Genomic DNA, 27,468 nt, shown 5'->3' with positions numbered 1-27,468 from the left:
TAAATTGACTACTATAACCTCTTGACTTCACCGAAAGTTTCTGGGACATCTTGTTTTATTAATCAATATTTTCAAGAAAAGTCCTCTGGCACAAGGGTGGACAAATATGCTAAACATCAGATATCACAAATGTTAATGTTTTGCTCACAGAACTTACTCCCTTGATTATCAGTTTATGCTTAGAAAAACATTCTATTCTTTGCATGCTCAAATTTCATTTCTCTGAATTGTTTTGTAAGTTAGTCTCAGTTATTTGCTTTTTGGTTCAGGACATATGGATGTAAAGATAAATCCTCTGCATACACACGTCCATACTTTAAATGCTTTCAGCACAATTCACCATAAGGTTGACAAATGAATCTATTTCAAGAATGCACTGATCATGTACTACTTGGACTGCTACCCAAATTGGGGACACAGTAATTTTTGCATTGGTCCATTGTGAGGGTTCGGTGCGCGGGACCTCCCTTTCCGCCAATAAACCAGGAGACGTCTTTAAATCAAAATAATCTTCTCTATTTATTAACTCTGGCAATTGAACTGAAACATCATGCAAGCTTGGATGGAACTTCTCCTGCGGGAACAATGATTCAGGCAGGGGCAACCACATGTCCATTGACTTGTGCTCCCAGGGACCAGCCAGAACCCTCTCGGATTCTTGGGGCACGTCTTCCCCCATTTCAGGTATCAGAAGGGGGAGGGTTTCCTCATCCCCTGACCATCCCCAAAGCGGTGATCCCTCCCCTGGTTGGTGTCCCAAGGTCCAGGAAGCAGCCTAGTCTCTTCAGCTCCTCCAAATGCCATGCTCGTTTGGCTTCCTTCTCTCTCTCCGCGGCTTCTTCCTCTTCCCTCAGCTTACGCCTCCACTCCCAGGTTTCAGACTCACCCCAGTAGGATGGGCGCTGAGGAAGTCCCTTCTTTCTCCGATTCTCCACCTCTTGCTTGGGAACACGGACTTGCTCCCAACGTCCAGTCCATGGATCTTGCATCCATATCATCTCCCAGACCCCCGGGATGGTATCCCACTCCACTTTTATATTTCCTGCTCCCGCCTCCACCACAGACCGCCCGTGCTCCTCCTTTCTCACCATTTCAGGGTAGGTCTGGGTGGCCAAAGTTAACCCTCTCATTCCCCTCATTAAGTCCTGGGTGTCGACTCCTCCGTGTGTCACTCTAGGTGGAGCGGGGGGGTGGAGTTGTCTGTGTCCCCTCAGATGTTTTGGGGAGAGACGGCACTCCCGCCATAGCTTCATGACCCGGGTCTTGGGTTCCACATCCATATTTAAGATATGAGTTAAACCAGTGGTTCCTAACCTTTGTTACTCGGATGTTTTTGAACTGCAACTCCCAGAAACCCCAGCCAGCACAGTTGGTGGTGAAGGCTTCTGGGAGTTGCAGTCCAAAACTCCTGAGTAACCCAAGGTTAAGAACCAGTGAGCTAAACAATTGAATAATTCAAATCTCACAGTCCCATCAGAAATATTCTAACAAAGCTTTACATATCAAGCTACTTTGGATCCCTTCACTGGTAGATAGATAGCATCAAAAACACAATAAGTAAAGACTGGATTCCTAACTTAATAACTAACACCTCCAACCCTTAATACTGATGCTCTTGTATCTTTCAAAACATCCATTTCCAAGCGGAATGATCCACAATTCTTTCTTACCCACATGTGTTTCTTAAAAGTTCTCCTATGAAGGTCAGAATATTACACTAGAAGGAGGCAGGACTTTGTTGCGGTGCTGCAAGTAGCTCCAGAGAAGAGCTCTCTCTGGAAAAACTGGAACCGTCCGGTCCGGGATCCCCCTTTTGAAATGGGGATCGAAGGAGAGTCTAGGAGAAGTCTCTCTGAAGCAGATGGTGAGCAGCAGAAGGAGAAGAATGGGAGGTAAACCCGGACTTCTTCCCTCTGAAGAAATCACCTAGCATGTATCGGAGCGGGAGACATATTTGGCACGGAGCCGTGAGTAACCCTTTATCGAGGGAGAGGAGAACAACCAATATAAGTTTAAAATATATAACAACTAAGTAAGCTGAAGCCTTTGATTTATGAAACAGCCCCATTAAGCTGAAAATAAGAATGAAAATATTTGGCTGAAAGAAGAAAAGCAGTGTCGAACCTATCTTATCAGTCTGCTTCAAAAGCGAAACTAACTCTCCTCCCCAAGTGAACTCTTAATACAGCAGGCTGGTTTCAAAGCCGAGAGAGTGAGACGGAAAAATAAAACTTATGTTTCTGGAAAAGAATCCCAGATGGTAATACCATCGGACAGGATTTAAGAGACGTGAGTTTTGTGAATGCAGTTTGGATGGGACATGTTTCTCTTTGCCTTTTCCTGGACTCTGTGAACTGTTAATAACAGAATCTGGTTGTTTTCTGGAGAAGAAAGAAGGAGCTGATGTGGTCAACTGGACTGAGGAGCATCAAGGGGTTAATGGAAAGATCATCAGACGGGCTTCAAGGACAACTACTGGACAGTTTGAGACTCTGTAATTGTTGTTTTGTTTGCCGGACTGCGTGTGAGACTGATAATAGAAGCTTGCTAAACTCGGGAGAAGAAGAAATAATTGTGCCACCGTCCTATTTGATTTTGAATTTGCTGGGTTAAAAGTTGATTTTTATATTATAATGTTTGGATAAAGATTGGAGGAAGATCTAAGGGGAGGTTTATGATTAGGGGTTTGGATTGTTGATAAAATTGTGGAAACTGTTGAAGGATATATAAGGGGCGATCACTGTGGTTAAGGGCATAGTATTATCTATACAAACCCCATTCAATGGAAAGCCTGAGATGGCCTCTAAAAATTTAAGACAACAAATGGAGACTTGGTCTGTTCAATCCCAAAGTTCTGGAACAGTGGTACAAGAAATAGAAAAGGAATGGTAGATTACTATGCAAAAGACAATAATAACAGGGTTTCAGCAAGTGAATGAAGGTCTCAGCAAAATAGAAGATCTGAGGAAAGTGACGAAAGAGGGGACATTAGATGCCAAACAAAACTTAAATGAAGCTGCACAAACTTTAGAACCGTCTTTATTGGGCACGACACCAGGTAACATAGATGGGATAGAGAGTTATCCAGTGACCTATGCAGCTACCAAAATTAAAAAGCATTATGTTAAAAATCTCAAGAAAGCAGAGATACAGAAACAAGAGAATCTTATTGTGAAAATATGGGAAGTGACAAAAATGGATAGCCTATCAGATGAGCTGAAAGACTGTTCAACTCAAAAGGAAACTGAACGATGGGATGTATTGTATAAATGGCTGCAGTTACCAGATAGTGTTGGAGTAACATAGAATTAAACTAAAATTAAATGATAAGATGAAAGCAGGAGGGTAGTCAAACTGTGAAAAAGCAAAAAGTTGATTTGTTATTGTATTATGAATTGATTGGATGATTGTATACTCTGTGTTCTCCTATCCCCCTAACCCTTTTTCCCTCTTCCCTATTTCCCCTTACTTTTTGTATACCCTACCCTGTCCTTAAATAAATACTTAAAAAAAGAATATTGCACTAGAAGATTACCATCCATATCATATTGTTAATGATATGAAAGCATCAGTACAGAAAAGCAGAAACCATGCTAATGGTTAAATGTGAACTACAATATGCAGGAGGACACATGCTGGTGTGAAATCAATTTCCAGTTCACCTACCCCTCTTTCTAAGTCTCCAACAGAATTCAAAAAAATGTTCTGTTTTATCATAGGGCTACAACATCCAGATCAGCAATACTTCATCATATACCCTACCTTGCTTATAACTGCCAGCATTGCCAGGAAGAAAAAGAATAGGAATTCCACTCAATGGCTGCTTTCTATTTTCCTCTGCATAGTTTCCTTCACCATAGAGATACAGCTCATAGGCCGGATAACGTCTGGATATCTTCCTAGGCAGCTGTATTTTCTGTAACAGAGATAAATATATGTACAGTATTAAGGGGGGGGGGAACATAATGGTTCATTGTTCAAACCACAGTCTTAAATACAGTGACAGTTACACCTAGCAACTTTTAAGGAGATCTTTGTTCAGTCAAGCTTATATGAAGAGAAGCTGAGGAAGAGGTTAAAGTGTAGGAACCTAACCTGACAAAAATATAGAAAAGGGGAGAGTTCTGCATTAACAATAGATAGTAGCTGTCTTTTCTCCCCCTGATATGATGCCACCCTATATAAAGCAACATGTAGATTGCTGAGCACATGTGTGTCATCTTTACACATATAGATACAAAATTTCAAAGTCTGCATTCTTCAGCCTCCCCACCAGTTGCACCACGTAGGCCCAGAGAGGACACAGTAATTTTTGCATAAGGACTTGGAAGTGGTTGCAGTAAAAAAGAAGAACCTTAGAACTGCAGAGCTGGAAGGGATCCTATGGATCATGAAGTTCAGGTTCTGTCAAGGAGGCCCAGTGGGGAATCGAACTCCCAACGAGACCTAAACCACAGCTATCCAGTTTTTCAGACACTTCATTTCACAGCATCCAGTGACAGCCACTAACTTGAACTCACGTCTTGAGAGTAAGATTATTCTTTGTTTTAAAGCCACTTTCCCTTTCTAGGGAGCTTTTTGACCTTCTTCATTCAACACAGTAGCCAGTTTCTGAATGGATACCCACCATCGTAGTGATTTAGCAATGCCGTCCATTAGCTTCCCAACCATTCAAATGTGCCCCTGATTGAGGACCACTGGTTTATCCAAATGCTTTACTGCAGAACTCATATTTCCCAGTAGGAATATACAGTGGTGCCTCGACTTACATACGTCCCTACTTGCGACCATTTCAACGTACAACCAGTTCCGGCCGCAAAATTTGTTTCGACTTGCGACCAGAGCTTCAACTTGCAACCAGGAAAGGCTGGGGGAAAAGGTGGGAAATCCAAACCATTGGTGGCGAAGAGGCTGCTCTGTAGCTCTTTCACCCCAAAGGTTAGGGAAAAGGATGGCGCAGTGGGGGTGGCGGGGTCATTACCGTACCTGGCCTCGGCGTGGGGGTGGAGGGCCCCCCGATCCCGGCTCCCGAAGGGTCCTCCTGCGCCACTGCCACCTCAGTGCTTGGCCCCACGGGGGTGGCTCACCTCCTGACAGGCTCTTATGGCGGCAGCGGCGGCCCAGCGCCGGGAGGCTGAGCCTTGCCCTCCACCATGGCCGGCCCCGCTGGGGAATGACTGCGATCAGAGGAGACTTCGGTCTGGTAAGGTAAGCTTGCAGTGTTTTATTTATTTATTTTTTTTGGTATTTTTTTAAAATGCTGGAACAGATTAATCATGTTCCCATGCACTTCAATGGGAAATGGTGCTTCGACTTACGACCATTTCGACTTACGTCCATCTTCTGAAATGGATTATGGCCATAAGTCGAGGCAACACTGTATGTTTGTTTCTAATTTAGGAAATCTACAATCAAGCCCACTTTCAACTGCCTGCATGCAGAAAGAGGGAGGTAGTATCAATAGCCGACTTAACAGCTGTTGCAAGGATAAGTAAGGCAAAGATCTATAAGCATTACAGAACATTGAAAATGAAATTTGCTTTACATCTTAATCGACAAATATCTATCGAAAGACAAACTGAATTAATTACATATTTACTGTATTTTTCCATGTATAAGATGCCTCCATGTATAAGACAGCCCTACTTTTCTAAGCCAATATTAAGAAATCAATATTTTAAACATAAAACAGAACATATTTTTAATACTAAAGACATATTTAGAACCAGTACTTAAGTAATGTTTTAAAGATGAAATTATGCATCACTCTCCATTCCAGGCATATCATTTTCTCCAACCTCTGTCACATCACTACTGTCTTCTGAGTCACAGCCTATGTATATATGAGATCATCTTTAGTTCCATCCGTAACATTGCTGATTCCACATTTCTTGAAGGACTTCACAATCGCCTCTTGTTTGACTCCATTCCATGAGTTTTGGATCCATTTGCAGACCTCAGTAATACAGTGGTGCCCCGCATGACGATGATCATCCGTTCCATAGAAATTGCTGTCTTGTGAAAACATTGTCTTGCGAAAACCGTTTCCCCATTGCAATGCATTAAAACCTGTTTAATGCGTTCCAATGGGGAAAAATAGTCGTCGTTTTGGGAAGATCACCCATAGGGAAGCCATTTTGTGAAGCTGTTAAAATGGCTGTCCTGCAAAGCATCGGTCCAGAAAACACCGGTCCAGAAAACAGCTGTCAAACCTACAGTTCAATGCATTCCAATGGGAGGGAAAAATTCACCAAAAATTAACGAAGAGTCAGAACAAAGCCAAATTAAGATTACAAAGGTTTTACAAGGTGCACTAATGATTCCAAGCATTTAAAACAGTTTTTGAACATTTTAAGACACTTTAAAAATAGCGAAAATGGAACATCGCTAAGCGAAACAGGGGACCTAAACTGTCATTGCTAAGCGAGGCAAGGTCCCAAACATCGCTATGCGAAATTTCCCCATAGGGAACATAGCTAAACGGAGCACAAAATCGCTCCAAAAACCTCATCGCTAAGCGAATACATCGTTAAACGAGGCAATCGCTAAGCGAGGCACCACTGTATACATAGTCCGCAGTCAGAATAAACCATTTTTTGTCATTTCATTAAGCAGCAAGAGCAAAACACTATGCTACTGTAACACTATATTACACAAGCAATACTAAATATATGATGAAGAATGCCCATAACAGGTTGGCGGAAGGCAAAGATAAAAGTTAGTTTCAATTTTTAAACAAGTTCTACATGTCTTTTTTTAAAAGTTAAATCACACTTCTAGATGTGTGATTACTATAATTCCTTATGCACTTTGTTTTCAATTGAAAATATCTGAGTTGGGGTGTCACTGCATCACCACTAAAATTTGGTAATGGTAGGACCAGCTCTGGGTGGATTCAGTGAGTGAATGTGGCTCTCCCATCAGAAGTTGCCCATCCCTGTTTTACAACTAAGCATATCTAAGAATTCTGGAAATATAAAAAGCCCATTGTCTGATATTAAAGTTAACAGTAAAAGAAGTTAATGTGGTTCCTGGAGAAAAAAAGGTCACAACTTAAAAGACTCGATTCTGCTTCCTACCCACTACATTTCAGAAAATCTACAGTAGACATACAGAGGAAATCTTGGATGACAGATACCGTTCAGGCAGATTGAGGAGGGGAAGAATCCAGTGTGCTCCCAGGTCCTTCACAGTGGAGAGCTTTAAATAGTTATAACAGATATTGCACATTAATTCTATATTAATCCTCATTCTAGTTGTAAATCTATGTATGTCAATTTAGCATAAATATTCTTGTCTGAAACGTAACACTGGAAATATGGCTTAATGCATTCCAATAAAGAAAGGAATCCTTATTTCCATTTGAAATCTATTCAGCCATTCTTATTAATTACTTCTGTTATTACAGGAACTATCACAATTTAAGAGCATAACATACACAACAGATGAATACAGGTCATATTCCAAGTACTGTACAACAATGTTCCTTATTCATGTATTCAGATGATGAATGCTGATATTTATTTATACATACAGTATACACTTCTCAGAACAAACCTGTTTTGAAACGAACTGGTTAAAGAGGGGGAACAGAATATTCCTATGTTGATAGATATGGAATAAGCTTTCACTAAAAAGTAACATTACAGTCCTCAATGTCTGCCTGTTTGCTCGTTTTCATATGCTTCCTTTCTCCCAGTGCTGGGACCCATGGCAGCTTACAAAGGTTAAAAACTCATTTCACTAAAACACAATTAAGTTACAAGAACATATAAAACAGAAGCAAAACAATAACAGTATTAAAATGTAATTAATATTAAAACATCTTAAAATATGTTTTAAAATCGCAGTAATACTGTCTTAAAAGAAGTCTTTAGCAGGCCATCTGTTGCTGAAGGCCAGGGTGAATAAGAAAAGTATTTGCCTGTTGATGGAAGGGTTACAGGGAAGAGACCTTCCCAGTCTCCTCCAGCAGAAATTTCCAAACCTCGAAGTGAGTCTTCTCTTTGCATTTTCATCAAACAAGCCTCTCATGGTAGGAGGACTAAGAAAAGAGCCTCTCCTGTAGATCTCAAACCTCACACAACCTACTACAGGAGGATATGATTTTTTATATCATTTAACAAGAAAATTGAGTTAATTATACCGAGAGCCTTGTCGCGGAGTGGTTAAACTGCTGTATTGCAGCCAAAACTGTGCTCACGACCTAGGGTTCAATCCCAGATAGTGGCTCAAGGTTCTCTCAGCCTTCTATCCTTCTGAGGTCGGTAAAATGGGTACCCAGATCGCTTTGAGGAGGGGCAATATGTAGCCTGCATAATTAACTTGTAAACCGCCCAGAGTGTGCTTGAAGTGCTATGGGGCGGTATATAAGCAGCACGCTTTGCTTTAATTAGATTCTGCATCAGTCTTGATGATGAGTATCTCAAAGGCCAATTGCTGTGCTTGAACTCAAAGGCACAGTGATTAAACAGCTCTTTATTGTCAAATAACGACTGATGGTGTTACATGGTCTTGCATATGCTCTTTTGGTTAATGATGATTTAAGTTATCTGGTATTCTATACAAGAATCCTAGGGAATGGCGAGTGCCCCACCCACAGACTGTGCAATATTGTCTGGACACTTCCAGATAAGGTAAACCGCAATGACCTTCTAACCTGAGCCATAGAAGCTGAGCCATATATAACTCCTGCAGGCTAAAACACTTACGCAAGTCTTAACTCTGTAAAACATCTGAATGTTTTTTTCCCCAGGTGAACCTAAATAGATACACATGCACGCACGCATGCATGTACGTATATACATATGTGTGTGTGTGTGTGTGTGTGTGTGTGTGTGTGTGTGTGTATACTGTACGTATATAAGTGTGTGAGATGATATATTAAGTTAATATTAAAACCTCAGTCTAACATCTCCAAGTCCTTCACTGACTGGTTTCAGATGAACGGTGTCATTTCAATTGGTGTTAAAAGAAATCTGTAATTAAATTATGGACGTCCTGACGCGAGTATTTCAGTTTGTTTTAGCCTTGTTTTCTGTCTTTAAGTTCTAACTAAAGATGGCAGTATTCATATTTGTATACAAATACCCCCACATGGCAATAACGAGGGTCCAGCCTCATGGGGCTGGACGTTCTACTCACAATTATGCTGCTGCCGTGACCTCCGTAATTCTTCCAATGTCTCTGGAGATAATGAACTGCGAGCCACTCTTCAACCTAGCAGAGAGGCTTGTTCTCCTGCCTCCTCCCAGGAGTGGTGAGTCAGCTGTGATCTCCGGAGCCATTGGAAGGGTTGCGGAGGTTGCGGAAGCAGTGGAATTGTGAGTGGACCGTCCAGCCCCATGTGAAACATCATCTACCCAGGTTTAAGATCCTGCTCCCTCTCTGGATGGTACATACAGTGCTGCCTCACTTAGCGATGTTAATCCGTGCAGCAAAAATTGCTGCAAAGCGATAACATCGCTAAGCGATTTTAAAAAGCCCATAGAAACGCATTAAAACACGTTTAATGCGCTCCTATGGGCTTAAAAACTAACCTTATGCGAAAATCCTCCATTGCAGCGGCCATTTTCGGTGCCTCTAAGGCGAGGCAAAACAGCAGGCGGCTATTTTTCCCCCGGTGGCCATTTTGGAACCGCCGATCAGCTGTGCGAAAATGGGGGCTTTGTGATGATCGCTTCCCCGCGATCATCGCAAAGTGAATTTTCCCCATAGGAAACATCACAAAAACAGCATCGCTAAGCGATTTCATCACTCAACGGAGCGATCACTAAGTGAGGCACCACTGTACTTCCAAAAGAGATGACACAGTCAAGGAATTACCTGTATAAAAGGGCTTGACAATCTAGGAATTACCCTGTTTCTCCGAAAATAAGACCTAACCTAAAAATAAGCCCTAATATTATTTTTCAAGATGCTTATAATATAACCCTGTGGCGTCCACCCTCGTGCTCCTTTGTTTGACCTTCAAGCCCCAGAGCACATGAAGGCAAAACACTCTCTTCTTTTACACTTGCTGCCACCAGGTGATCTCTGAATCACCATTTACTTCAGAAAGATTCGGGTCCACTTCAAGTTCTTTTAAATAAAACTTTGGTTTATTGATTACAGAGATTCATAAATATCTTCAGTAGCTAATAATAATAATAATAATAATAATAATAATAATAATAATAATAATAATAATAATAATAATAATAATAATAATAATAATTTATTGTCATTGTAAGTATATACCCATACAATGAAATTCACAGACACCCAGAGACCAGACACATGCATACACATAAAATTCCCAAACACTCCCCACCCACTAAAAGTCCCCCACTAAAAATACAAACATCTACACCGCAGGCCAAGTAACACAGTCCAACTAATTATTCACTACTGGTGGTCTTTAAGCTCATTATTAATTGCAATTATAGCTCTGGGATAAAGACTATTCAGAAAATGTGTGGTCCGAGTCTTAATTGTTCTATATCTTCTGCCAGATGGTAACAGTTCAAAAAAGTTATAAGCAGGATGGGAAGAGTCTCTCAGGATGCTGTGTGACTTCCTTAGACAGCGGGATGTGAAGATGTCATCCAGGGTTGGTAGCTGGAGCCCGATGATATTCTGGGCAATTTTAATGGTTCTCTGTAGAGCTTTTTTGTCCACTACAGAGCTACTCCCAAACCATGCCAGAATGCCATAGGTTAGGACACTCTCAATGGTGCTACGATAGTATGACAGAAGTAAATGCTGGGATAAATTTAACTTGCCGAGCATTCTCAGGAAATAGTCTCTTCTGTGCCTTATTCATTAGCATGTTGGCATTTATAGTCCATGAGAGGTCCTCTGAGATGTAAGTACCCAGAAATTTAAAACTACCAACTCTCTCCACTTCCTCGCCGTTAATGTACAGTGGTAAATGTACATTTCTCTTCCTCCTTAAATCAATTATGAGTTCTTTAGTTTTTTTGATGTTAAGTGTGAGATGATTTTCTTTACACCAAAGTATCAACCTTTGTACTTCCTTTCTATAAGCAGACTCATTGTTCTTATTTATGAGCCCCACCACTGTCGTATCATCCGCAAATTTAATAATTGCATTGGTGTTATACAGTGGGGTGCAATCATGTGTGTACAGGGAATAGAGGAAGCACACAGCCCTGGGGAGCTCCTGTACTTAGTATCAGGGTAGAAGAATGGTGAGATCCCATCCTTACTGACTGTGGCCTAATCACATCTAAACTTCCCAAACTACACACTCTATTACTCTGTCTGGCTTTTCTCTCCTGCCTGACTCTTACATTTCTCTCACTGACTCAGTCTGATTTAAACTCACTTAATCTGCTCTCTGCCTCTGCCTCTTATAGCATCTCCCTTGACTCCGCCTCTCAGCAACATGAATATTCATAAACCATTACATAATACAACAAGAACCATAGATCTAATAAATGGAGAATGCTACAAAGCCCTACCTCAAAAATAAACCTCAGTTAAGTGAAACCCCGCCCTCCACCATTGTGCAGCAACCAGAAGAAGATGACATCACTGTATGTAGATTGTTGTACATGAAAAAAATAAAACATCCCCCCAAAATAAGCCCTAATGCATTTTTGGAGCAAAAACTGATATAAGACCCTGTCATATTTTTGGGGAAACATGGTAGTTCTGTAAAGCATACTTTAGGCAGTGCAACTCTAGCTCAGCCACCAGCTTAATCAATGCCTTGCGTAAAGCTATAAACAGGGCTTGAAAAATGCACTTGTCCACTCATCTGTAACGAGTGAAAAATGCCGCTCGACGAGTCACAGCTCCCTCCCTGCCTGCCTCTTTCCCCTCCACCTCTCTCTCTCTCTCTCTCTCTCTCTCTCTCTCTCTCTAAACCTGCAGTCCTCTCCTCCCCCCTCCCACTGCAAAAAAAATGTGTCGCTGGAAGAGAGTTTGAGAGGCACATAGAGATACAGCTGTGCAAGAGATTTCAGAGTAGTCCCATGCTGGAGAATATGGAGATCTCCTGCTCCCAATTTCAACCGAATAAGGACACATCCTGGGGTGGGAGGGAACCGTGGCTCCTTAATAGGCCAGGCGCTTGTGCTTTCAGTTTTATTTTTGCTGGAGACATTCAAAAGAAAGGCAATCAAAATACAGTGGTGCCTCGCACAGCGAGGTTAATCCGTTCCGGATTAACCTTCACTATAGCGAAACATCGCTGAACGGATCAAAAAAACCCATTGGAACGCATTAAACATTGTTTAATGTGTTCCAAATGGGCTGAAAACTCACCGTTCAGCGATGCTTCCTATGGCCGGCAGCCATTTTCGCGCCCTCGTTAAGCGAGGGGAGGGCACGAAAACGCTGCGCGCGGCCATTTCGGGGCTTCCGGCGGCCATTTTGTCTGCCTAACAGCTGATCGTTGGGGCTTCATTTTGCGAAGATCGGTAAGCGAAACGCTTGCCAATCTTCGCAAAGCGAGTTTCGCCCTATCTAAACAACATTGAGCAATCGCATTAGCGATCCCAAAAAAGGGATCGCTATGCGATTTCGTCGTTGTACGGTGCGCTCGTTAAGCGAGGCACCACTGTACAAGCTTCATGACCCCACAGGCACGCAGGTAATAAAGCAACCGAAGTCTGAGGGTATAAATCAGTGATTCCTAATCCCAATAAATTGCAAGGCTATAGTCCGGTCATGCTGACTGGTGAAATTGTTGACTGACTGATGAGACATTCTAAAATTTTTCAAGCCCTAGCTATAAAGGAGTGGTCCCCAACCTTTTTCCAACTGTGGACTGGTTTAGCATGTGGGCGGGAGACATCCGTGTCTGCATGCGTGGGTAGGCGGGGCATCCGTGCGTCCATGGGAAGAGCATGCATGCATCTGTGCATGTATGGGGGGCGTATATGTATGGGGAGCATGTGTATGTGAGACATGTCTCTGCAGCCCGGTCCTGCCATGGCCACGGTTGGGTACCGGCCCACGGACTGGGTGTTGGGGACCCCAGCTATAAAGTATCTCCCAATCTCATACCCAAGTCTTATGTGTGCCCTCTATCTTTCAGAACAACTATTAGGATCACTGAGATAGCACACAGCTCAATACTTCATCTCTGCATGGACACGTAATTTAACATTTATTGCCAAGTAATCATGAAAAATTCTCTTCCATTACTCCTTGTTCACGATTTGGCAAGATCTGCTTCTTAAGGTACAACATTTGATGATCTGGAATATAGTCAATAAACTGGTTATTCTTTTACACACTACAGGGCTCTCTGTTCTTTTTTCTTTAACAGACTGACAGAGGTATGGTTTTGAAAACTGTTTTACTATACCATATTTTAAGAAAATGATCATTCCAAACCTAACAACCTACAATATTATGATTCAAAAGGAAATTGACTTGTCAATTGCAAAACTAAATGTTGCAAAATTGAGATGACAGAAGCACTTTATTTTCCTAAAGGTTCATCACTTAAATGGCTTTGCTTAATGAAGTAAGCTCTCAAGCAATTAACCCTCGCAGTTTTACTGTGGAATGATATAAATGTTATGCTAGATGTTTCATCTAATCTGAAGTCTAAAAATTACTAGTAGCAATGTTAAATAGGCAAATGTATTAAATGCCATAAGGTGAGCCTGCTTTCGCAACTTGACAAAAGGTAAAATTATGTAAAATGATGAACTGTCTAAAGAACAAAAAATGATTGATTTCGTTGGAAATGACATGATGCAGTGCATGTTGCAATGCAAATGCATGTGTTCGCATGGATAGCAGTAGATAGAAAATATCTCTTTAGGCCTCTTAGAAATCCATTACCTGCCATGACCTATGCTAACCTTATTTCAGTCCTAAACATATACTCTTAGAGCTGCTAACCTTATTTCCTCCTCTCCTCTTCCAGAGTCTCTGGCCTCTCTCTTGAAGAGACAGTATCTTGGCTTTGTTTTGAATGACCAAGGGCAAGCATAGCTTCCACTAACTCCACTCAGGCAGTACAAGGACTGCTATCCCTTCGCCTATCTAAATGCATTTCCTAGGGGGGAAACCCTATTTTTCTAAGAGAAATGTCTCGGCCTGTTTGCTTTCGTTCTTTCTTTTTTGTACATCTTCTTTACCTTTATTCTTCTTTCTTTCTTTCTTTCTTTCTTTTTAACCTGTTTGCTTTCTACAGATAAAATGTGCTGCTCTGGAAATGCTGATAATTCACATGGCTTGCATTCACCAGTACAGATATAAGCTCACTCTGCTAACAAATTTTTCAATTTCAACCTTAGAATCAAACTTGATAAAAGGGCATTAAGATCATTAGGGGAGGCCTTTTTTTCAGTCTCACCACCCTCACAGGCATGCTGGGTGGGGACACGGGTGACAGCTTTCTCTGTTGCTGCTCCCAGACTCTGGAACTCCATCCCACGGGAAACCGGGATGGCTCCATCTTTGCTGTCCTTCCGCAAGCGGGCAAGGACCTTTCTCTTCATGCAGTCTTTCCCTTAATAACTGGTGGTCTGAAGGGTTTTGTGCTCTTTTTTAAGTACTGATTTTATTTACCATTTTAAATATACTTGTTTAATTATTTTTAAATATTTGTACACTTACTGTGTTTAGCTTTGTATATTGTCCTTTTAATGATGTGAGCTGCCCTGGGTCTTAAGGAGAAAGGCAGGGGAAAATATTGTAAATAAGTAAATAATAAATAATGAAAATTGATGATTTAACAAAAAATAGATCTGTATTTTTAAAAATCACATGTAAAGAAAGAAAAAATAATCCATCAATGAAGCAATGAGGCTAAACTGCCATCAGGGTTTTCTTATGTGCACTAGAGCCATTGTGGAAGTTATGTTTGTAACTATTGTAATGCTAACTAATACGGTGGTATGTGTGTTCTGTACCATCAGGTCAGAACCAACTTATAGCAACCCTAACAGGGCTTTCAAAGTGAGATAGATATTTAAGGAATGGTGTTACCAGTTCCCCCCCCCCCCAGTGCGTTACCATGGCCAACTGGGGATTCGAACCATCACTCTATCCACTACACCACACTGGGAACAAAGTGGAAGTTGCATATTTATTAGTCTCAGTCAGCCACTGTGACTTGTACAATGGAGTTACCGTATACCAACAAAATTAAAAGGATCTTGGCCTACATGTCTTTTATATAATTATTTTTATTTGCGTAACTACAAATAAATAAGAACTAAACCATGTCAAAACAACACTATCAGTGTCAGAAAAAATAAATTAATAGGTTTGTTGCACTCAAACACTTTGAGTTCTACAACTCCAACATGTGTATGATTTCCATCTTAACATCCATAAAAAATACTCTATCCAGACTAGCTGCAAGTTCTCACTTCTTGAAGGTTCTTTGCTTTCATTTTTTATTTTTCTGGCTAAAACTACATGTATACATGCAAACTCTGTATACACGTTGTAATTTAAATATATTGTAATAAGACAGAAGTGTTAATATATTTATATCCATTATTTAATTCTAACTAGCCTTAATTTACTTTATCATTCAACACCAGTAATGGGTATCATATATTATTTCCTAAATTAATAAAAGTGGTGATGGTTAGTTAATATCAGAGTGGGACTTTCAAGGTGTTAATTAGCAGATCCTAGATAGGTGATGAGGTGTAGCCCACGTAGACTTGGCTATTACAGAAACACTCAGAGTTCTTTATGGGTGAGAGGTCAAAGAAAATAGTAAAACAACTATTTTATACCCAGAAGGTGTTACAAAAGTTATCTTTAAAACTTTTTTTTAAAAAAATCTCTCAAATTGTAAATGCTCTTCTGAATGGTAAACTGCTGTACACAATGATGAAATCCGCACCATCATTTAACAAATCTTGAAAAGCTAGCAATGGCAAAGTGGGTTTACATCAATTATTTAGTCTCGATCATTGATAGTGATTATTCAACTGCTTTAAAAAAATCTATGTTGTTACATATTAACAAAAAAAATGGAGATGAGAAATAACAGACTTGACAAACCCCATTTTCCAACTCTGGTGGCAATTATTTCAATCTTTGAACTTTTCTTTCTTCTGAAATAATGCCAGAAATTACTACTGCATTTAGAATTACTATTAAAATGTCCAGGATTCATTTCAATAGTGATGTGGATTCCTTACTGGGTAATGTATGAAAAATAAACTCAGTTCTAAAATATTTGGGCAAAAGAACCCCACAAGCGTTTAAGTTTTCAAAAAAATGAAAATCCCTATATGTTTTTACATATCATGTTTTTGCTTATGAAACAAAAACCCACAGTTCAGTGTTTAGTTAAATAAAGTAATTAAAATGCCTTTCTAGTGATCATGGATGTCCTAGTACAGTACATAAAGAAATCCTCTAAATAGTCATAATTAATATGTTAAACTGGACACCTTTCATCTTTTAGCATCTTCGCAAGTGTCTGTTCAACATGCTTTAGCAACTAAAATAATCATTTTCTAATATAACAATAAAACTAATCTAAACCTTTTTCAACAACAACAACAAAAAACACTTTAAAAAAGTATGGCTCCTCTACAAATAAAACCGACTACAGATATGTAGATATATATTTCTCAATTATGACCCCCAGAATACCTCAGGCAATACAGGGGCCTGGTGAATTCTGACAAAAGAGAGAGAGAAAGAGAGAGAGAGAACCATGTGGTCCTTGTACACAGTTTGACAGTAAAGGTCCGTGATACCTTTATTAAACCTCTTAAAAATCATAAACCTAAGCTAATTTTCAACCCTACAGGAGTGGGGCTGGTACAGAAGAAACGTATCAATTCCAGATATCTCTGACCCGAGTCTGTGGCCCTCATTGTGAAACTTAACACTAAGCAAGGAACTTGCTCTGTAGATCTGGCCATAGTATTCTGAACCTTTTTGTTTCTTCTGCATCACTTCTAACTCTATAATATGAATCCCAATTTAGACACGTGTGGAATCAGAAGCTAGCTTACATTTGTGATATTTTTAGTGGTCTAATAGAGGTAGGTACTACCTGCTACTCTTGCCTTCAGAACTGGGGTACTGTATTCTGGGACTCGCGGTCAAAAACACAGATTTGCACACTTCTAAAGCCAATTATCTTCAAGCTGTGAACAATAAGGTCGTAGCCAGCAAGAGTGCACTATTAGCGGCGGTGGTGGATTAAATCAAGCCTTCTTGAATAGTGATTTAAATCATGATTTAAAATAAAATCTATCCTGACCTTAGACGAATGCAGTCAGAATGTGCTCTGATCAAAACCCAAAACAAATCAGCTCAGTCTGGTATACAGCCCTACACATTTGCACCTTGTCCTCAATGCACCCCCAGGGTTGGTCACCACATAGAGATTGCTATTCTGCAACTTTACTCTGTGCACAACCACAATCTAACATGTAAAGAACTGCTCATGTTCATTATCACGCTTTTTAAAAGAGTGATCAGACTGCTGACGTCACCATATATACCATGCACACACAAAAAAGAATCACATTATATCCCTTTCACAAAGCTCATCCATTTGAAATGAAAAAAATATCTTGTGGTACCTTAAAACATTTTACACCACAACTTTTTATGGAGTCCATTTCATCAGCTAATTGGCATGTATATGCCTTGAATACACGGGGCGGGGGGCGAGCAGGTACAAACAGTGAGCTCAGATTTTAAAAAACCAAGATAGAACTGGAGTCCGTAGAAGTCTTCACATCTTCAAGGAATCTATGTCAGCCTTTGATTTTGGCGAAGCTAAAATACTCAAAAAGGAAGGCTGCACTATATCAGCCAAATCAGGCTGCAAGAAAACTTTAGCATAGATTTTGCAGGGAGACTGTAGTGTTGTTGAGCTATCAGTAAAGTGTGTTTATTCAATACATGAAAAAAGAAGTATGTGAGTCTCCATCCATGTCCACACCTTACTCGTGTGAAGGCATCAAACCTGGAAAGTGTCTCCTGTTCATGGAGCTTCTCCTTTTGCACCAGAACAAACAGAAAAGGCTCTCGTGACCACAGTCACTACAGAGAAATGGATTACCATGATTTCTTCCAAGTGTGCTAAGTTAAATACATTTTCCTAAAACCTGAATAATGTTCAGTATGTTTAGTGGTGTCTAGTTGTAAAAGGCATCTGCCAGAGTTCCCCCCCCCCTTTCCCTCCCTTCACTTTCATTTCTAGAAATAACTGCATATCTGCCTGGCCAATTGGGGGGAAGATGTTACCTCACCAGCACTATCCTAGAATATAGATTTCTTCAAATACCTACTACTCAACAATCTCCAATGGTTACTTCATTCCAAACACAAGGAGATTTAATGAAAAGGAATATTTAAATTAACTGACTGGACAGGAGAAGGTAGAGGGCAAGTTCAAATCTCCTTTTCACATCTCTCGGCCTTTTTCCAGTCCCACTCCAGTCACAACATCTCTCTATCATTCTCTTTTTCATTCCAAAAAAAAAAAAAGCAAAACAAAGAAGCCCACTGGGCAACTTTGTTCTGTCAAATTAATGCTGAACAACAACCAACAAAAAAGTATAGGTCGTAAAGGAGACCTGTCAACATGCTGAAAATATTATTTTCCGCCTATTTAAATCCTGGCTTTTGAAGGCAGAACATTGCAAAGCCAGAGTCTGCAAGGGAAGGCGAAGTGAACCATCTGTGAAAAAGTGAAACAAGTTGCTGCCATGTGACTAGAAATGACACTGCCTCTCTTCTCTCTGCTCCCTGCCCTCCACTCCACACCAGAAGTGTGGGCAGCTTGTTGGCCTTTGCTAGAAATGACACAATGCAGCCCAGAACAAAACCTTATGGTGCAACTCCCTCACTGAGACTGGATAAAAACTCTCATGGATCCCTTCTATAAACTCAGGGGCTAATTGGAGAACAATGTCACTGGCACTGTTAGCCCTACTCATTACTTTCTGCAGAATCAACACACCGTCACTTGCTCGCAGAAGACCAAATGTTTTCCAAGTAAGAGTTGGCCACTGGTCTGCAGGCACCCCCCAAAGCTATTTTTGCAGTCCCTGGACCCATGATGTCCTCACTAGACGTTCTAGCCTCCCTAGTATTACGATCACACGCAGTTACCAGAGTGCTGATTGTGATACTGATCACTCCCTGGTGTGTAGTAGAGTAAAACTGCAAACAAAGAGAGTATATCACACGAAAAAGGAAGGAAGACCACGTATCGACATCAGCAAGACTCGTGATCAAAGAAAAGTGAAGGAATTCGCCCAAGCACTCAAGGAAGCCCTCCCAGGTCCGGCTAATGTAAACGCACCTAAACGATGGGAACACTTCAAGAACGCTGTCTATAACACCGCCTTGTCCACCTTTGGCAAGAAGACCAAAAAGATGGCTGACTGGTTCGAAGCCCATTCAGAGGAGCTAATGCCAGCCATCGAGGATAAGAGAAGAGCTCTAGCAGCATACAAAACCTGTCCTAGCGAGTACAACTTGCAAGCTCTTCGAGCTGCTCGTAGCCAAGTCCAACAGGCTGCCAGGAGATGCTCCAATGATTATTGGCTCCAGCTCTGCTCCCAGATACAGATAGCAGCGGACACAGGTAACATCAAACGGTATGACGGTATCAAGCAGGCCTTAGGTCCAATGCAGAAGAAATCTGCTCCCTTGAAGTCTGCTACAGGTGTGCCCATCCAGGACCGAGCACAGCAGATGGAACGCTGGGTACAGCACTACTCTGAGCTATATTCCAGAGAGAATGTAGTAACCGAAGAAGCATTAAATAACATTGAGTGCCTGCCTGTCTTGGAAGAGCTGGACAGTGAACCAACCTTAGCAGAAATAAAAGCGGCCTTGGATTCCCTCGCCTCTGGCAAGGCACCTGGAAAGGATAACATCCCTGCTGAAGTGCTGTAAGGAGATCATCACCACTGAACTGTATGAAGTCTTTTGTCTCTGCTGGAGGGAAGGTGGAGTCCCACAGGACATGAAGGACGCAAACATCGTCACATTTTACAAGAACAAAGGCGACAGGGGTGACTGCAATAACTACCGCGGCATCTCTCTTCTTAGCGTTGTAGGGAAGCTGCTTGCCCGTGTTGTGCTGAAGAGGCTCCAGGTGCTTGCAGACAGAGTCTATCCAGAATCACAGTGTGGATTCCGAGCTAATAGATCCACCACTGACATGGTATTCTCCCTCCGACAGCTGCAGGAGAAATGCAGGGAACAACAACAGCCACTCTTAGTGGCCTTCATAGACCTTACAAAAGCATTTGATCTGGTTAGCAGGGATGGCCTTTTTAAAATACTTCCCAAGATTGGATGTCCACCCCGTCTCCTTAACATCATCAGATCCTTCCATGAGGGAATGAAAGGCACTGTAGTTTTTGACGGCTCAACATCAGACCCCTTTGACATCCGAAGCGGAGTGAAACAGGGCTGTGTCCTTGCACCAACACTTTTTGGGATCTTTTTTGCTGTCATGCTGAAGCATGCCTTTGGAACTGCAACCAAGGGTGTCTATCTCCGGACTAGATCAGACGGAAAGCTCTTTAATCTCTCTAGATTGAGAGCGAAGACCAAAGTCCAACTGAAATGCATGCGGGACTTCCTCTTCGCAGATGATGCAGCCATTGTTGCCCACTCTGCTGAAGACCTCCAACAACTCATAAATCAATTCAGCAAGGCCTGCCAAGACTTTGGACTAACAATCAGCCTGAAGAAAACATAAGTCATGGGCCAGGGTGTGGACTCACCTCCTTCTATTACCATCTCCACACAAGAATTGGAGGTTGTTCATGACTTTGTGTACCTGGGAGTAGTTTGTGGGTTCCTGGTTTATGACACCTACAATAACATTTCAGAATAACCAATCAAAACAGCAGTAATTAATGATAACAAAAACATCCTATGTTAATTCACACAGTGAAAACCTATTATGATGATTCAAGTTAGGGAAGATAATTTAAATTTTTGATTAGTTATAATTTGGCAGTTTACACTGGAGACTCTCTTTGAAGCATTTCTTTACAAGAATTCCCATTTCAGGTCAGAAACTGAAATGTCACTCCTCCAGTCCCCAAACATTGCTATACCTCTGTACATCTTGCATACACCAGCTCTCAGAAGGCAGTAACATTGCATGTTCAAAACTTACATTCCTGAGTACCCTGTTTTCCCAAAAATAAGACCTAACCTGAAAATAAGCCCTAGTATGATTTTTCAGGATGCTCGTAATATAAGCCCTACCCCAAAAATAAGCCCTAGTTAAGTGAAACCCCGCCCTCCTCCGTTGTGTAGCAACCAGAAGAAGATGACATGACTGTATTTGAATAAATGTAGATTGTTGTACATTAAAAAAAATCCCCTGAAAATAAGCCCTAATGTGTTTTTTGGAGCAAAAATTAATGTTAGACCCTGTCTTATTTTTGGGAAAACACGGTAGCTAACTGATTTGACAATCTTTGTCTTCTCCAACCTGCCTTCACAGATGAAGCCAAGTTGCTACTCAGTTCGCTACTCAGGAACGTAATGAGGAAAGGGTTGAGAGATCTCCTGCCCACACATTGTCTCCCCTTCATTGGAAGGTAAGAAACCTGCAGTTCACCACACACCCAGACCAGGCAAAGAGGGAGGAGAAGGAACACTGAGAAGGCGGGGAAATCCAGACACAGGCAGAAAAAGGCCAACAGGAGGAGGGGGGGCGAGAAGAGAAGGGGAGCATAAATACAAGGGTGAAGGACAAAGAGGGGTCAAATGCTAGGAGGATAGAGTTGGAAAACAAGAGCATAGACACACTTCCTGAAGGGTGAGAATGGATAAGTTAAAGCACATGACAGTGCAGTGGGAGAGACTGAAGGTGCCAAAGGAGGAAGCTGAATGATAGAGGACAGCAAGGATCCCAAAAAAAAAAAAAAATCTTATTAGGGCAAGAGGGAAAGATAAGAGAAATAGAAGGCGGAGAGAGAAAGGAGGGCTAAGGAGAAGGAGAAGCAAAGGACGCAGGACAATAGAATCCCTCTCCCAGAGTGGACCTTCTCCCTCACTGGAGGCGAGGGACATGATCATATATAAAACATCTCATATATTTTACTTGCTTTCAGGGAACCCACTATTTTGAAGGGTTTTCAGCAGAACCTCCCAAAATTAGTTACCAAAACTATTACATTTTCTTAGTTATAAAGGTACAACTACAAGGGCCAGAATCTCATTGCTGTTTGCATAACTTGCCGTGACTAACTGCAACTAACTGGCAAGATGCTGGTGCACATCTCACAGAGTTGCTCATGTGCCTGGCTGATCAACCAAGATGCACCTTAGCATCTCAGTAATGAACCATAGTTAGTCATGGCAAGTTATGCAAACTTTATGTTAGCACAGATAGGATTTTGACCATTATATGCTAATGTTTATAAAGTAAGAAATGACACCATTCATTACAACACAGATATGACTTTTGAACTATTTATTATTTGAAGAGTACTATCACAACTCTTCTCAGTCTTCTTTTCTCAAAGCTAAACATGCACAGTTCTTTCTTGTAGGGCTTAGTTTCAAATCCCCTAATTATCGTTGTTGCATAATTCCTCCTCTGAACTTATTCCGGTTTGTCAGCATCCTTCTTAAAGTGCAATGTCCAGAGCTACTCTTGGATTCATCAGGCTCTGAAGATTTTAAATCATAAAAAGTAATAAGGTATTCCTTGACTATTTATTTATCAATGTCAAGCTGCAATCTTGTCCCCTTCACTTGTACTGGAGGATCATAGACTGTCTTTTGGGAAAAGTACAAGCTAAAGCAGGAATTGAGCACTTCTGCCTTTTCTCTGTCATCATTTTTCCATCCCCACTGAGTAGCTGAGACACTACTGTATTTCTTTTGTCCGCATTTTGTCACAATGTATCTGAAGATTTTTGTTGTTGTTGCTTTTAGTGTCTCTTGCTAACCTGGTCACTCTTAGCTTTTGCCTTCCTAATGCCATCCCTGCAATTCTTTGCTATCTGTCTGTACTCTTCCTTTATGGCCTAGCCTTCCTTTCACTTTCTATATGTGTCCTTTTTATGTTTTCAGATTCTCTCTCAGCTATTTGTGAAACCATGTTCATCTTTTCTTCTATTTTCCATCTTCCACTGTTCACCTTAACAAAAACTACACAAGCTGGCTCTTCTCTTGGGAGACAGAATGGAGAACTGAAACACCAACCTCCATAGCCAAACACCTAACTATCCAGCCAGCCTAATTAACATATAGCCCTTATGATACATTATACAGTGAATGGGCAGCCTAGTAGAATTATGCTGCTGTATTTATTTGGAAACCCGGGGGGAGCCTTTGAACTTGAAGGGGGAGGGATAGGAAGAGTTTAATTTGTTTATTTGCACCAATGTGTCTGCTTTACACAGTGTAACTTTACAACAAGATTCTGCACAATGTCTGTATTTACTAAAAAAATCAAGGTATGAGGAAAATCTTTTTAAAGCCACTGTAAAACAATCTTACACACCACCCACTGCAAACAAAGCATAGTTGCTACTGCACTGAGGTTCCTGAGACAAAAACAGATTTCAACAAATAAATTATAACCTAAGTAATATGTAAAAGAGTGAGTGGGCGGGCTCTTTAGCATTCTTAAGCGTTTTTCTATCCAGTGCTGAAGTTGGTGTTAATTAAAGAGACGTGTAAAGGCAGCCTGAATAAGGAACTAAGCCCATACTGTATTTAGTTTCCCAAATACTCGTGCCAAATCCTATATTTTTTTTCATAAGATGGCTGCTTCCTATGACATGCAATTCATACAAATATATCAAGTGGTCCAGGCAACTATCAAACCAGTTATATGGAAATAAGCTCCACTAAATTCAGTGGGACGGACTATCCACCCATCCATCCTCCCACCCACTACTTAGGGCAGTTTACATAACAAGAACAAAAATTATAAAAATCCAGCAAAAAAAACCAAAAAACCTTGATGGACATTTAAGGTTTTTTTTTTTTGCTGGATTTTTATAATTTTTGTTCTTGTTATGTAAACTTGTTCTCCTCTAATAAATAAATAAATAAATGACTAAAAGTGAACACCTGATGACACCTGGAAAAAAAAACTCTAACAAAATTAAATAAACCAATACACCACACCAACTGGATAGACATAACAAAGTATAACATAACATAGTATCACAAAAGATGACATAAAAACAGTCATGAAGTAGATTACTGTATAGTAAAATGTTGCTGAAGGCCCCCCTACACAATTCTGTTTTAACTAATCTTCTAAAAGTTTGTAGGGAAGAGGCCTGTCCAACTTCAAAGGAAGTGTATCCCACAAAAAGGGTGCCACTACTGAAAATGCCTGATTCTTGATGGAGCTTTTCCTTACTTTTCTTGGGGTAGGCACCCTCAATAATAGGGCCTTGAGAGGATTCGGTTAACTGGGTAGATATTCTCTGGGAAAGGTTTTCTGACAAGGTCCCAAACCACTGAGGGTTGAACTGGCCACTAGATGTGTTATTCTGGGGATATAACCATTCATGGTACCTTGCACAAAAACCTAAAATGTTATTTCAGGCAAATGTTTGGATTGAGACGGTCTTCATGTGGACGGAATATACAACCAGAGTGGCCCAAGGTAAGCTGCAAAGCCCACAGTTCTTTATTCATTAAGTAAATCATTGAGGGAATACAACTAGCACAGGAGTATCACACTTAAAAATAACTAGCACAAAAGTGAAAACTTTGAGACAAAGTTCTTAGGGCTTCTAATTCAGAATAGGCTGTGTAAATCTAGGAGCATGTAGACAGTTTGGAACTCAAATATTTTAAGGAATGCCTCTTCCCATGCCACTCCTCTGCATACATCAAAGTCATTGTATGAGGTCCTGCTCCAGGGCTTTTGAAGTGCTTTATGAAGGCACAAGGGGGCTTTTTCTGTGCTAGCTCCCCAACTCTGGAACAGATGCTTGCATTGAATTAATTTTCTTTAGATTACAAGTTAAAATGTTTTCTTTTCTCACACATCAAATGCTTTGTAATATTATGATATATTTAGCTAAAGATTTCTTTTTATGCATGCAATCTGTGTTGGTGCTTTACTCTGATGTACTATGAGCCACCACTGTATATGGGGATGGAGAGAGAAAAATTATTTCACATGCATTACCTGGCTACTAGAGGGTGTCAGAGACCATGCTATGTATTCTTCACTGCAGGCGTACCTCGGTTTACAAAATTAATGTGTCCTCTGGGATGTTATGTAATGCAAAAACTTCGTAAACCGATACGCGGATTGCGCTAGGAACAGGGGTGGCATTAGAAAACTCCAGGCACAATGCATTCTGGAGAAACCCTTTTGTACAGCAGGGAAAAAAAGTAAAAATTAAAGCACTGTTTTCTATGGATTTTAGTTTGGAAACAGAAAATTACAAAAACAGGTTGTACGGCTGTAACAAGTATTCAAAGCACAGTATCTGGCTCCCTCTAGTGATGAGTTCTGATAATACATGTGAAAATAGCTTTTTCTGGATTTCTTTTAATATTTTCAAACTATGAATATCCATATATGTTGTAGCCAAAGTTCCCTCTAAACTGGATGTGTGCACGTGCATCTCTGCCTCCCTGTGCGCAGATCTCTTCCTCCTCCTCTGCACAAGGCTGAAAATTGCTGCTTGTAGCCCTTGTTAAATAATTTCTTCTTTGACATTTCAGAGTCAGATATTAAAGCTAGTGTTTACAGATATAAAAGGGCTCTTTGACTTTTTAAAAGGTTAGAAACTATTGATTTAGGGGCATCCTGGGACTGTGCACTTTGCCCCAAGCCATTTGGCTTTATCCCCAGGAAGCAGCACCCTGAGGAATTGAATCCCCAACCTTTGCCTCCACAGCCTAAACCACTGCGCTCTCCAGCCAGCTGCTGGAAATCAGCTCTGGACAAAAAGGGAAATTCACATATGCAGTGTGACAAAGATGATGTGTGTGAGCTTGGATGAAGAGGAGGGAGCCGTGTTCATGGCTGAGTCCCCTGGATCTCACCACTGAAAATTCAAGACTACACGCCGCGGACAGGACAATCCACACTTCATGGGAATCTCACGGATCTCGCCGGATCTGAGCGCCGAGTCCACGTGCTTAGGGCGGCAACCCTTGCCTTTGCTCTCTGCCTGTTGGGCTGCGCTAGCCTGCCCCTCCTCCGCTTCAAGAGCGACCGCGTCGTTTTGGGACACGGGCTCCATCCGACTGAGAGAGCGAGCGAGAGAGAGACACCTGTCCTCTGCCAGGCCCCGGAGAAGGGAAACTGGAGCGGGGTTCCGGAGCAAGAAGGGGCGACCCCAGAGGCGAAGGGGGTGGGGGTGTGAACTCCCTCGCCCTTGTCTCGGGGAAGCCCCAGGGGAAAGGGAAAGGGCGCCTTCCCCAGCACAGGGGCACGGCTCTGCTCCCCACAGAGGCGGCCCTTCTGAGCCCAGCGGGCGCCGCACCCGCTCGCCGCCCCAAGCCACCTCGGGCTCGGCCAAGAGCCTCTCCTCTCCTCTCTCGGGGCAGGCTCCCGAGCGAGGGCACTCCCGACGCCCATCCCATCCCTATCCCTGTCCCTGTCCGTCTCCTTCCCCGCCGCCGGCGCCCCTCACCAGGTACTCGGGGTACTCGAACATGTAGGTCATGCTGCACCGGTTCTCCTCGTAGTGGAAGACCACGTCCCGGGCGCCGAGGACCACGAGCGCCGCCAGCGCCCCATAAAACGCCGCCAAGGCCGTGCCCCCGGGGACCACCGCCGCCGCCGCCCCGTGTCCCGCCTCGCCTTTCCCCATGGCCGAACAACCCGGAGCCGCCAGCTCCGTTCTCTCAGCGACTCCACACATACACCCAGGGAAAGAGAGATGCTGAGGAGGAGGAGGCGCGGCGAGGCAGAGCTTGCTGACGAGTTACGAGAAAGGCGGGACGGGAGGTGGGGGCTGGCTTCGAAAGTTGAAGGGAAAGGGAAGGCGGGAAGAAGAATTAAGAATAAACTCGGACTTCCGCCCTGTGTGGAAGGACTCTCCGTACCGGCCGGTTCGGGTGGTGGGGTTTTCGGGAGGCGGCCGTCGCCGCCATCTTGGCGGCAAAAGAAAGCTGTTTGGGGGGGGAGTGAGGCGCCCTCTGGAGACAGCTGGGCGTTCAAAGGAGAAACGCTGGCCGACTCCGCCATGTTAGAAAGGTCGGTCGGGTGAGGGAGAGCGGGCCGCGGCCAGGTCGGCCTGGTGTTCCTCCGTTCGTTAGCGCTCGGTGTTTGATGGGTGAAGACGAGGAGTAACGAGGAGGACCCAGGCTGTCTCTTGAGTCGCTAGACAGACAGGCGGTTCCCGACTTTATTCGTTAGTGAGAGGAACGACAAGCTCAGAATTTTTTTTTTTTTAAAAGAAGGCACAGTAATGCCCGCCTCGGACCAGAAAAACAATTCCCATATGGGAACTTTGTCGAGTTCTTCCGGACTTCTCTTCAGGCTGGGTGTAAGAAGAGAGGCAGGTCCAAAAATTATCCTGGTTAAGT

General features: G+C 42.0%; 1 protein-coding gene across 2 annotated transcripts in view; it reads right to left on the bottom strand.

Annotated features, from left to right (window-relative positions):
• The window catches only part of PGAP1 (post-GPI attachment to proteins inositol deacylase 1), a 98,262-nt gene extending 71,322 nt beyond the window's left edge, over positions 1-26,940 (bottom strand). The window contains exons 1-2 of one of the 2 annotated variants that reach the window (XM_020795319.3): positions 26,571-26,940; positions 3,763-3,916 (exon numbers count right to left, since the gene is read on the bottom strand). In XM_020795319.3, coding sequence (XP_020650978.3) covers positions 3,763-3,916; positions 26,571-26,801 — 385 coding nt within the window. In that variant the 5' untranslated portion in view covers positions 26,802-26,940. Of the gene's footprint in view, positions 1-3,762; positions 3,917-4,986; positions 5,140-26,570 lie in introns of those variants that run through there. The other variant, XM_078380112.1, reaches the window with a different exon arrangement.
• Between the last annotated feature and the right edge of the window lie 528 nt (positions 26,941-27,468).

The sequence above is a fragment of the Pogona vitticeps genome, chromosome 1, assembly GCF_051106095.1.
Source record: "Pogona vitticeps strain Pit_001003342236 chromosome 1, PviZW2.1, whole genome shotgun sequence".
NCBI lineage: Eukaryota > Metazoa > Chordata > Lepidosauria > Squamata > Agamidae > Pogona > Pogona vitticeps.
Note: the sequence above shows the minus strand (reverse complement) of the source record. Positions and strands in the feature narration are given on the sequence as shown.